We start from the raw sequence: 13,434 nt of genomic DNA on the forward strand, positions 1-13,434 counted from the left end.
AATAAGAAACATGGATCTATTGTGTTTGGCTATAAAATAAAAGCTTTACCATTATCTGACATCTTAATAGACATTTATTTTGTTAGTACATGATAGCGACTTCCGACACTCAATCAAGCAATTGATGCTGTTCAGGCCACAGCAAGCAAAAGCTATCGTAGTCAGCCAACACGGCGAAAAGTAGCATAAAATCGCAGCTGTGCAGTAACTTTATTTTTATTTTTTTTTTTAAATTAAAACAATTCCGCAGAGAAGGGGTTCCGTTGTTGGCTCGATGCTACATCGGACGCTGGTTTTCCAGGGCAGACTGGGCTAAAGTGACAGCCCTAGGGCCTCGTCGTCGTGTCCCGAGCAGCTCTCGAGCGAACTTGTCAGCTTGGTGCCAAACTTCGGCTCGCGGCGGCTCTCCGCGGGGCCCGGGGCGCGAGGCTCCGGCCCTGTGGATGAGGGGGTGAATTCCGTTCCATCCAGGTAAGATTGATAAAATACGAGTACAACATCGGATGGTTCTTGCAAACACGACTGTGCAATGGGAGCGAGCGTTGAATAGCCTGACGATTGGTCCACTTGAGCGTTAGCGTAGCTTGACAACTTCCCTGGCCTGACAGCTAACTGCACGCCGAAGTGTCTCATGCGTCGGGCCGCTAAGCTTTCTGGCCAGTTCCAAGTTCGCTGCGCCATGTCGTGGGATGACACAGCCGTCGAGCTGTAGCCGCTCGGCTGCGGAATTAACGAGCGAAAGTTGACGTGAAGTGGTAGCTAGCCGGGGCTCATCAAGCCGCGCTAGTCGATAGCATGGAGGCGCTAATTGCCTGCAAAGCAGGCCATAATCACGGCTGCAATGTTTGTTGTCAGTAGTAACAAGTCATGTGCTCTTGGTGTTTCAAAACCTTTTTTGAGCAAAGACGCATATTTCACATTCAAGAATTGTCATGGCACGCCACCCAACAAAAATGTCCCAAACAGTGCAGGTAAAAAATGGCACCTTCTGTCACGTAATGGATGAGCATTGCAATGCCTGTCACTATACGTCGCTTGCGTATAAGTGGCCAATCATTTACAAATCAATAATGTATGGATCACGTGAAGTTGGATACATTCCCATAGCACACCCGATGATATCTGGTGATGGTTGGTAATCACTAATGTACTGTATATCACCTGGCAGAAAGGGCTATACTGTAATGGGTCTGTCGAATGCACTGTTTCACAGCCTTTATTGAGGCAAAATGAATAGTCTCATTGCACACCACGAAACAAAGGTTGCACTAAAGTGGATACACAGGTCAATGATGTACCTTCTGTCATCTAGTGGAAGAACATTTGATTGCACTACCCACTACTGCATATTGCTGACAAAGATGATAATATGAAGAATGAATTTGATTTTATAGCACTTTTCAAATGACTCAAAATCTTTACAGTGGAGTCCATTACGAGGAACAAAAAAAGTTAAAATCTTCAATCAAAATCACACAAAAGCATTTCCAAGTTGGGATTTGAGAAAGAATTCGAACGTAGACAATGTAGGGCAGTCACAGATCATGAGTCAGGGGACTAAATATGCTTTATTTGTTAACATTAAATAAATAAATAACCATAGGATCAAATTTAGCACCCGGTGATCTCTCACGGCACCCTTGTTGGGAGTGACTCCTCTGACGTTCATCAGCTCGGAAAAAAGGAAACCCTCCCGGCATGTGCGCATTTTGCAGCGCGCTCTTCATCTGTCGGGCTGTCTAACGTGACAGCAACGTGTGGCAAGTGAATGGGTGGCTTGAAGTCTCTTTGTTAACTTACGCTTACAGATTGTCTATCATCTGATCGGGTAAAACACATTTGTGTTTTCGGGCAGGTTGCTATATATGGAGCTTTTGAGAGCAAATGTGCTTTTGTTGGGCAGTGACAATGTGCAGTTTAACGTGGTGCTGCATGAAGAAGACGAAGAAATGTCTGAGTGTCAGTTGTGCTCATCTTCTTGTCCTGACTTGTCTTACAGGAGGAAGGAATCCCTTTGATGGGAGAATCCTTTTTCCTGGCCTCGTGGGTCAAAAGTTGTGCCATTATGATGGGTATGTATAAGTTTAGTGTACATGACAACGTCTTATGCAGCAATTGCTATATTTAACAATGCCATGAAATCAGATGAGAAGTTCATTTAAAAAAAAAAAAAACAACAACAAAAAAAGCCCTCCGCATTTCTGCGTAGTGGGACCTCTAACAGCGACACGATTGCTGTTTTTTTCCTTTGCCATTTTTGCAACACTTCAAATAACCCTCTGCTCTATGACAGTTCCGACCCTTAGGTTACTGTTCCAACCGACATTTGAAGAGAATGTCACACAACACACGACCTTTATGGCCATTAATGTAAAGTAGCATGTTAACAACAACAACAACAACTTGAGAAGCTTCCACTGTACTGAAGTTTGGACTAGTAAGCAGACTGACTCGAGTGTCGGCATATGCTACTCTTTGTTGTCAAGGTTTTGTTTTTACTATGTTGCACTTGTAATACCGGTTAACTTGCCTTTCCACCTGTGTGCCAATTGAATGAGTAGATGAGCAGGAGGCGCTGCAGTCAATCATGCAGGACCTGGCAGAACTGCACCGCTCCAGCCGTCCTGCCGGGTTCCTGTCGGACCTGGGCAAAGCCAAAGCCTCCTCGCCCAAGAACCTGGTAAGGAGCCCTGTGCGCAGTGTCAGGTCTTGGATTGAGTGGCCGCCATTTCCCACAACAGGGATTCTCAACCAGAGAGACTATTAGCTCTGCCACGGGACATGATCCGATTCCATTGAATTGGGTGAATTATTTAGTGATGCCAAATAATGCATCTTCTTTCATCCATCCATGCCAGCAAGGTGCAGTGATGGGCAGGATATGAAATCACTAGATGGCACAATTAACCTGTTGATTGTCATTAATAGAGCAGGATAATGGCTTTGTGTTCAACTAAACGTACCCAGATTTCACACTGAGCGAGTTTGTGAGACAAGCTCAGTTTTCAATGTGTAGTATAGTATATACCTTTCGTGGTATTTTTGTTTAGTGGCGCCCCGTGAGAATTTTCCCATGTAAGATATGCGCCTTGGCCCAGTACAGGCTGGGAAACACCGCCCTAGATCTTGCCTTTTAAAATGCATAAAAAGTCAGCATTTCATTTCTCTGACATTTGTCTTTTTCTCCATGTTTGTGCTTGGGACAGAACGACGTCAGAGTGAAGTTCGAGTTTAAAGGAGAGAAGAGGTGACGCGCAGGCTGGCTTTGTAACCCAAGTTCCCTTTTGAACGTGCACCCCTTGACCTTGTCCTCTCCTGTGCAGGATTTTGCAGTTCTCTCGCCCCATCAAGTTGGACGACCTGAGGGAAAAAGCAAAGGTGGCTTTTGGGCAGACCATGGACCTTCACTACAGCAACAACGAGGTGGAGCCAGGACTGTTATTCGCCGTGACACTGTGTCATTTAAGGCCGGCTGCGCCCCGAGTGATTTGGCCAAACGCACGGCGACTCACCCTTGCGCACCGGTCGCAATGGAAAAAGTGCCAGCCCTTCTCCGGAAACAACTGTTTGAGGCGCATATATTATTTTACTGAGCGACAAACAGCATGGTCCCATTGTCAAGGAAAAAGCAGCCGTAGCAGCGTTACAACCGTCACCTCACCAAAGAGCGCGTGGCTATTTGAGAGGCTATTGGCAACCGCTGCCTCGTTCACGGGACTGCGTTTCGCTGGTAGAAAGACTCCACGCTTCTCGTTTTAGCGACAAGTGCATTTGAAATTAGAAATACAGTTATTGGAAATGAACACATGAACATTTTTGTTTTGCCCTATAATCTACGGACATGACTCCCAAATTTCAATGACAATTGTTCTCGTGCAGAGCATTTATTTGCAGAAAATGAACGATCTTTGAAATATGAAACAAGGATCCGTGTTCTTTTTAGTCTCTTCATTTTTTGCAAGAGCTGTACATAACGTCCCTTTCACACTGCACTTAGCGCAGCCACCGCCCAACCCGTCCATTGCGGATGTGCCACTGTGATAGAATGGCTCAGCGCCGTGCTGTGGAGACTGGCGCCGCGAGAGTTGGGAAATGTCCAAATCAGGCGCCGAGAGTTGGCTGGCTCTGGCTTGGAACCCAGGACCGCTCTTTTTTTATTTTTTTATTGCGAACGATCATGTGACACAACTCGATTGGCCGTTACGTCCGATTCAAATTTAAACTTGCCGCAAAACTAGTTGCCGACAAAGTGCTTGCGGAGCCTTGGGGCAGTGGAGTCGCGTCGGTCGCCGTGCGGCCGGCCTAAGATGAACAATTGAGTGAGCAAGTCTGTGGCTCTCCTCGCTCATTTCGCTCCTTGTCTCCCGCAGCTGGTGATTCCACTCAGCGTTCAGGACGACCTGGACAAGGCCGTGGAGCTGCTCGATCGAAGCGTTCACATGAAGAGTCTGAAGATCCTCTTGGTGCTGCAGATCTCCTCGCAGGTCACTTGAGTCGAGTGTGCTGTCAACCTTACCCTGTCGGCGCTCCTGGTTTTCAGATAGTTCTCAGGGGTCCTGGCTTTCTCTTTCCAGAACTCTTCCTGCAATATGGGCCTTCTGCCTTCCTGCGAGGAGTTGGACAACACAGGATTCAGAGTCACAGACAAGAAGAGCCTGCTGGCGTCGTTAGGTGAAAGAATGACACTGGCTGCGTTTGGAATCATTCTTTATTTGCCGCTCTTTAGCCAAAATGTTGAGGGATTTCAAAACTTTTCAGTCAACCCAAGCATATTTTTTTTCAAGAATATGTTCTATGCAGGCCCACTGGTTGAAACTAGGCATTCTGACTAATACTGCGTCTGTGGAATAGGAGTTGCGCAGCAAAATGCACCCGTTTTTAGCCATCTCAGGGGGCGGCCATTTTGTCGACTGAAGATGACACCGCAGTTGCTCAGATAACGACCAGTCAGGGCTGTCATCTTCACTTGCCAGAAGTGACAAAACGGCCACCCCCCCGAGCTAGCTCGAAACGGGTGGATTTCACAAACGCAATATTAATCAGAATGCCGTGCCCTTAAGCTTTAGTGTCATAGTGTCACCTTGGACTTTAGCATGCTAATTTGAGTTTGAGTAAGTGTTGCGTCCTCCTGGCTCAGGGTCTCATTCGACGGACCGTAGCTCTCCTCCACCCGGGTACATTCCTGATGCACTCCAGCAAGTGGCAAGGAATGGCTCCTTCACGAGCATTAACAGCGAAGGAGAGTTCATTCCAGAGAGCATGGACCAGGTGCCCCTCCCTCCTGTCTGCAAAAGGGTGCGCTTCACACACACGCACACACACAGCAAATATGAGCGCCGCTTGTCTTATCCCCTCAGATGCTCGACCCGCTGAGCATGAGCAGTCCGGAGAACTCGGCGTCTGGAAGTTGTCCTTCCTTAGACAGCCCGCTAGACAGGTAGAGACACTCGGGGTTCATCAGGCTACAAAGAGTGGCAATGAGTAGCGTACTTGACAGAGTCGCTTGCCTGTTTCAACAGTGAATACCCAAAGTCAAGGATGCCACGAGCACAGAGTTACCCTGACAACCATCAGGACTTTCCAGGTGCGCGTGCGTGTGCGTGCGTGTGCGTGCGTGCGCGTGCGTGCGTGCGCGTGCGTGCGTGCGCGTGCGTGCGTGCGCGTGCGTGCGTGTGTGTGTGTGTGTGGGGGTGTGCGTGCGTGTGTATTGTTTTTATTGAACAACCACCAAGTCAGCGGTGGGCAAGGAGCAGCCCACGGACCAAAATTGGCGGCTCACTGCCAATTATGTCTGGCCCACCAGATGACGTTGATAGGGGGGGGCTGCAAATTGTGGATGGATTTAGAATATCGGTGCATATTTTAGTAACTTGACCTTTTGCCCTATAATTTGTCTTGGAACTTGACCTTGTGGATCACATGACCGAAACATTTTTCATCTTTATATTTAATCTCTCACACGATCGCTCAAACATATAACGCTTTCAGAGATGTATTTTTTGGGTTGTTTGTTTAGCAGTAGTAAGGCCTCAAATATCCATACCTTCCGATATACAATGATAGATCATGTCAAAATGACCAGAGCTCCGAATGACGTCAAATTGGATTGAAATTTAGTGTCTGCAAGTCCACCGAGTTTCATTCAAATGGAAAGTCTGCTCGATTAAAGCCACTGGCTGATTTTGGCATGGAACGACCCTGCAAGGCATGCTCCCACCCTTGCGATCCTCATCGTGTGTCCCTTCCTGTCCAGAGTACGACATCCCGGTCTTTGACAAGTCAGGCAAAGGAGGCACGTACCCCCGGCGATACGGCGTTCCCTTCGGCCTGCAAGATTACAGCGACGGTTGGCATTCGCCTTTGGGTTTCCTCTGACGCAACCGGATGACGACAGCACGCCTTCTCATTTGTGCACCAGGGAGGAAGACCTTCCCTCGGGCTAGGCGAACTCAGGCACACGGTCTGCGCTCACCTGTCAGCTTCAGTCCCACCGAGCAGTCTCCCAGCACCAGCAGCGGCAGCAGCGTGTTCACCCCCGACCTGGAAGACGGCGCCGGGCCCGCCCGGCGCCCGCGAAGGGGGAGCGACATTGAGGCCAACCAGCCCGGCACGCCGAGCCTGTCGGTCATTGAGATCAGCCCGCCCAGCCGCTGTGAGTTGTCGCTGTCGCATCGCAAACGGTTGCCACCTTGATCGCGTGCAGAGGCGGGCGGAGTAGCCAAACGTTGCACTCGAGTAGGAATAGAATCATATGATTCAAGCAAGAATAAAAAGTGGTTCTTGTCCGCTTTCCTCCAAGAACAAATGATGCGCTCCGAACAAACGGGGTTTCAACGAATGGCGGCGACTATCGGTAACGCTCGCCTACTGCGTCCGTAACAGAAATAATCAGGCAAACGCGACGTTCGTTGTATTCAAGCAACTCCGAGAAGTACGTTCGTTTGTCCAAAAGTGTCCCTAAGTGAATGCGTGTGCGTAATTGTAGTGCGTCACCTCACCACCCCGCCCGCCTTGTGTTCAGCTCCACGTGCGCCCACCAACTGGCGCTTGGGGAAGCTGCTTGGCCAAGGCGCCTTTGGACGGGTTTTCCTTTGCTACGACGCAGACACCGGACGGGAACTGGCCGTCAAACAGGTCCAGTTTGATCCAGAGAGTCCAGAGACCAGCAAGGTCGGAATTGGTGTCCTATCGCTTGTGTCTTTGATGCATAGCAGCAATGCTTTTCATGTTCTTTTGTCTTCTTGAGTAGGAGGTGAGTGCGTTGGAGTGTGAAATCCAGCTGTTGAAAAACCTCTGCCACGAGCGCATCGTCCAGTACTACGGTTGTCTGCGCGACTCCACGGAGCGAACGCTCTCCATCTTCATGGAGTACATGCCTGGAGTGAGTTTGGCTCTCGGTTTCGGTTTGCGTCAAAGGGGTTGTGAACGCTTTGCTGATGCCGATGTCCCGTGTCTGCAGGGTTCCATAAAGGACCAAGTGAAGTCGTACGGCGCGCTGACGGAGAACGTGACGCGTCGTTATACCAGGCAGATCCTTGAGGGGGTTTCCTACCTGCACAGCAACATGATCGTTCACAGGGATATCAAAGGTAGAGAGAGAGAGAGAGAGAGAGAGAGAGAGAGAGAGAGAGAGATGGATAGGTTGTCTCAAAATATTGCTACTACACTTTGCATGTTGGGGAAAAAATTCCAGAAAAGTCTCAGTCAAACAGTTTCAACTCACCTAATCTCTTGAAACATTGCGGGATCTCTCTTTGAAACAGAAATACATTTCTTTTCCATTTTGCTGAGATAGAAACACTCATATTCAGAATGTAGAAACCGCCAACAAAGGGAAAATAAATGCAAAGAACAGCATTGAGTAGAGGTTTAAAAAAAAAAAACATACTTGAATGTAAAATATATGTAGTTTTAAACGCATATTTTGAAATGATGATGATGATGATGATGTGGTGTTGGTTAGATACTATAGAGGCAGATTTGGGGTGAAAAAACAAAACAAAACATGAATTTGACCGAATCTGGACAGAGGTTTCCGTCCGACAATGACAATGTGTAATTTGTGCGTATAACCAGGGTTTAAACATGTAGACAGTAATGTAATCCAAGTACCATAATAATGTAACTTGATTACTTTTCATTACATTTGGACCACTCCAATACCAAAATTGTGAAAAAAAAAAAAATGTATATACAAATGTTTAAAAAATTCAATACGATATATATGTATATATTTGTGTAGTCTTTTCTCTTATGGATTTTTAATATGCATGGTTTTGGAATTCAGGAGGATGCCTGACCCGCAAAGCAAATCCAAAGCAGGGGATTTCATACATTGACTATGATTGATGACGCCAGCTGCGGAAAAAGTTTTTATTTTTATTTTTATTTTTTATTTTTTTAAATTCCCGGTGACCAATTTAGCAGATGACATTGGTAAAACGGCGTTTACATAGGAAAGCTGCGGGTGATTTGTGATGGGAATTAGTGAAGTATTAACTTTCAAGTCCGGGCGTAGGGCTCCAGCCCTCGAGCTGCATATGCTAACCGCTCACACATTTCTCTGTAAATGTTATTGAAAGTAAATTAAGTCCTCCAGGGAATACGATATTGTACAAAACAGTCCCCAGCCATTGCCTTTGAGCCATTTTTGAAATGGAGCACTCTACAACCAACACGTATCCAGTGTCCTGTGTCATTTACAGGTTGGTCTACCAAACCTTGCGTGGTGGTGCGTTTCAAGCTATTTTGTAACCAGTTAGCCACTCGCTTACTTGGCCAACTATTGTCGTATTGTCGAGAGCGGGCGATGACTCGACTACGGCGTCTCTCTCCCAGCATTAAAAATAAAAATGCTACACATTTGTCGTAAATCTACCTGAAAACTGATTGTGTTTTTTCCCCCCGTTATTGTAATGAATTACAGTGAATTTAGTATCCTGAATACGTAACTCCGGTACGTGCAATCCATTACTCCCCAAGCCTGCGTATAACATTCTTGCACAGTGTCTAGAACTAATGATCTCACACGCAGTGGAGAGTTGTCTTACAAGTGAACCATGCATTGTATAAAAGATGATTTCAAATGTTGTTGAAAATGTTTTGGTGTTTGCTTTTGCTTATTAATTGTGTTGGAGAAGAGCGATGGAAGAAAGTTTAAAAGTTGTTGTCTTCAGGGGCCAACATCCTCCGAGATTCGGTAGGAAATGTAAAGCTGGGTGACTTTGGGGCCAGTCGGAGGCTGCAGACCATTTGTCTATCAGGAACGGGAATCAAGTCGGTGACCGGCACGCCCTACTGGATGAGCCCGGAAGTCATCAGTGGCGAGGGCTACGGCAGGAAGGCTGACATCTGGTACGACCGCATGTGACGTGTTTCCTGTGTGCCGTTTCTCATCACACACACACACACACACGCGCGGACTTGCGCTTGCGCTCGCAACAGAGCGTTGAGTTGCTACTACTAATAATAATGTATAGCGTCACTGTCCTGTGAGAAACATTTACGTCAATTTCTTTATTCACAGGACAGCGACGATATAATATATTCTATGTATTTTATGTAATTATTTGACACTAGGAATGTGTCAAGAGAAATGATATGTTGTGTGCAGATATAGTTGAAGTGTGTGTGTGTATGTATATATATATATATATATATATATATATATATTAGTAGTACATTATTCTGTCATCATCCAGTACATTCCATAATATACAACAATTCAGTCAAATGTCAGTGCCAGAATGGCACAGGCAGAAGCTAACACTAATTTAAGCCTAGCCTTTAGTTCTCCTTCAAAGGTAATAGATAGCTGAATTTACCTCTTGACATTGTATGCAAATACAAAACGAAAATAGCAATAGACAACTCATTGTTTTTTGGGAAAAACTACATGTGATTCACAGGTTTTCCAATATCCCGGATTTCAAAGAGCTTTTATATAAAGCGAGGAACAGATTGTGGTTTTTCTTTAAACATTATATAATTACAAAAAAGATCTATCCATCTCTATCTCTATCTATCCATCTCTCACTCTCTCTCTTTCTACACACACATTTTACTCATATTAATAATGTTAGGTGTTGCTTTCATAGATGTACAATGACTTTTTGTTTGTGGATCAGTCAAACATTCCAAAATATATCATTTCAATATGTTGTGACTGAACAAGATTATGTGACATGACTGGCTTGAAATGTAATGAGGACGCCAAATATCTTGCGTGATTTTTGCCACAGCAACTTGGGACTTTCCGGTTCAGACTTCAAGCTTGTACGCATGTGACTTACTCCCACCTCTGATTAGGATAACATTTGGGATGAAAAGAAGAACCGTACGCTATTTCATTCAACTAGAAATATATTTTATTGCTTTGTTTTTAACCAGAAATGTCTTAACTTTGACACATGACAATTGACATGTTCCTTCATTTACATAAATGCAAACTTGTAGGCCACTATTTTGGTCATAGACTAAATTGCTCCAAATGGTGCGTGAGGGCTGAGCCATGTGGCCCAAAATTCACGTCTTGGTATAAATTGAATCCCTTCACAGTAACGGGAGCTGTCGATAAATGGTTTCGACCGACCGTACGGTTTCTTGCGGATTGAAGAGCGCTCATGGCTTTTCCGCGTCTGTGTCCTTCTTCTCTCAGGAGTGTCGGCTGCACTGTTGTTGAGATGCTGACCCAGCGACCGCCCTGGGCGGAGTTTGAGGCCATGGCGGCCATCTTTAAGATTGCCACTCAGCCCACCAATCCCGTCTTACCCGGCCACGTGTCGGACCACTGCAGAGAGTTCCTCAAACGTATCTTTGTAGAGACCAAGCAGCGTCCGTGTGCAGACGAGCTGCTGAGGCACATCTTCGTACATTAACTTTCTGCCCTTCTGCTAATTGGACTGAGCTGGGCCTCCTTGCTGTAACCTGATTGGACCAGGAAGCAGGTTGGGCTCTTCCGGGCCTTTGTATAAAACTGCGGAAGACACAAGTCTTCTGTTTTTGCACCTTAATTTCGCAAGTGGGGGATCAGTCAAGTCCTCCCTTGTGACGACATGAACTCTTGGGAAATATCTGCGTTTTTATTACCGCTTTCTCTTCAAGAAACGTATCCTGTCGTGCTGCAGGATGGTGTCTCGACGTTGCGAACCCGACCCCAGAATGTAGTCTCCTGCCTTTGATGACCAGGCCTCGCTGCTGCTGCTGCTGCTGCTGCTGCTGCTGCTAAAAACACAAAAACAAACGGCTTCCGCTCACCTGCCTTCATCTCGCCCTCTTTTTATCATTCGCCATCTCGCTTTGTGCCTTTTTCATTTCTCAGCGTTGCCGGAATGACTTTGTGAGTGGTCATTCTCATGTTTGCCCCTGGATGAAAGCAAATCCCGCTCAGCTCATCAGCTTTGCTGCTGGTTTATCGCTCATTGCCGCATCTCATTGCTGCAAGCATGTCCATATCAGGTGCTGTCACTTTGGGAAAAAGAAAAAAAAAAAAAATCAAACTTTGAATTGAATCAAACCCTGGGTTCATTTAAATTTTGAAACATTCCCTCTTCCAGCGAGTCACGCAAGCGCCGTGGCCATCGTTAACACTCCTGATTGTGCCTCTTGACCTTGCTTAACGAAGATGCCTTTTTCTGTTTTCTGCCAGCAAACAGCAACCACTGCATAGCCATGCCTGCTTCTAAAGCTCTTCTCTCTTCTAAAGCTCAAATGTGCCATATTGCCCAGGCCCTGCTCTTAGTTTAGCTGTGATTTGAAGCTTGATTCTGCTGGAATAATCGCCAATGGTGGTCCAAGCATGAATGGGCGCCCTGTGCCAGGCCCCGCCCGCTTTGGCACTCACACATGGCAGAAAGCAGCTGGGATTGTCACCATGGTTGCAGTTCTTGGAGGTCACGATTGCAGTTAACCAAGCACATATCGGTTTTTCAACAGCAGCTACTAGGTGTTATTGAAAGCAACTGAAACACAGTTCCCTCCGTTCCCCTGAAAGCACTTAACATGCACGCTCTGCTTCATGGAACTATTACACGCACGCACACACACGTCTCCATTCTGTCATACGAAACCAGGAGTGTACCCAGGTTGCATATTCAACTCACTAAGGTTTAATTAGTGTATGTATAGATATATAAATGCAAATGTCTGTATATTTAAGTATAGCGTTGCTGGCGCGTGAAAAACACCTATGATCATTTTTTTCCATTTAAAAACATTTTTTTTTTTTTTTTTTTTTTTTTACATGAATGGGGTTTCCGCATTACAGACGTCCCATTAACGTGAACATTTTTGAAAATGACAAAATTGGACATAGGTGTTTTTCACTGGACAGCAACGATATGGATATATTTATGTAGATATATGTATACATACATCCAATTCCTTACCATTGTTGTTTTTTGTACGCGCGCGTTTGCAACGGTGACGTGTCAGAAGGCCTGGTTCACCAGAGTTGATTAACGTTTCACTTCCAGTATTTGGTCCACAAGGTTGTGAGTGCCTGTGTTTGAACTACTGTCTTTGCTCCGTTGGGGCCTCCCAACGTGCCTGTAGCCAGCGTTCTCAGCATGGGGGGAGGACGCCGATGATGAAAATCTTGTACAAATGTAAAAAGTGAAATGTACCTTTTTGTTTTTCAAAAGTCTGTTTGTGTATGTCTTGTAAAAGAAGCCATGTTTATAATTCTAATTGGTTTGTGACCAATACGCCTGTTTATATCAGATCTGTATATCGGTGGTATGTATAATTTTTTTAATATATATATTTTTATTTCACATGGGAGATTTTATGCATGGTTGGTCCAGACCGATGCAGCAGTGCCGTTAAATGTTTTTGGCCAAATTCTGCAGTAATGCGACAGCTCGGTGTCCATCAAAATGACGGTGAAGAATAATAAAAGTTATTTATTTCACTTGTTGGTGCTCTTTTTGGTGGTTGGTACATTCACATGTATGTGCATAGTGCAGAACATTTTGAATTGACATCTAGGAGGGGTTTAACCCATTTATCGACTGTCACTTGTCTGCACATTAGCAATGATAGTTTGGTCGTTTGAAGTCCGTCACTAATCAAGTGTTTGCACTTGTTTGATTTCCTGCAACATTTATCAAGTGTGACCCCAGGGAACATGCAGACAAGACATATTTGTTTGTGTGTTTGCTTTGATGTCAATTAAGGATATAGTTGCAGTTGACAATTGGGGGGAGTGAAATATATTCTTCCTCCTTGGGGGTCTTAACAATGTACTGTTATATGGGCCATTCCAGATTTGGGGGACATTTTACTCCCACCCATTTTTTTTTTTTTTAAATAATCCACATACAAAATAAAACATGCGGTTTTCTGAGTAAATCTAAAAAAGTACCCCACCATGCCACATTTCTCTCGTCCCACCCCCTCAATGATCAAATTAAATCTCAAATAAGACTGAAATTT

At 45.4% G+C, this 13,434-nt stretch overlaps 1 protein-coding gene across 1 annotated transcript; it reads left to right on the forward strand.

The window, feature by feature from the left end:
• The first annotated feature begins 93 nt into the window (after positions 1-93).
• map3k2 (mitogen-activated protein kinase kinase kinase 2) lies at positions 94-12,910 on the forward strand. Its single transcript, XM_086042018.1, has 17 exons — positions 94-471; positions 2,000-2,072; positions 2,562-2,680; positions 3,207-3,247; positions 3,324-3,423; positions 4,371-4,484; positions 4,575-4,671; positions 5,138-5,268; positions 5,358-5,437; positions 5,520-5,584; positions 6,254-6,346; positions 6,419-6,652; positions 7,022-7,170; positions 7,250-7,381; positions 7,460-7,589; positions 9,177-9,354; positions 10,658-12,910. The coding sequence occupies exons 2-17, from the start codon at positions 2,018-2,020 to the stop codon at positions 10,875-10,877; spliced, it is 1,938 nt and encodes a 645-aa protein (XP_085898144.1). The 5' UTR covers positions 94-471; positions 2,000-2,017; the 3' UTR covers positions 10,878-12,910.
• Positions 12,911-13,434: the final 524 nt, after the last annotated feature.

Source organism: Filicampus tigris, chromosome 1 (assembly GCF_054856515.1).
Source record: "Filicampus tigris isolate MCC_2025a chromosome 1, RoL_Ftig_1.0, whole genome shotgun sequence".
In the NCBI taxonomy this organism is placed as follows: Eukaryota; Metazoa; Chordata; class Actinopteri; order Syngnathiformes; family Syngnathidae; genus Filicampus; species Filicampus tigris.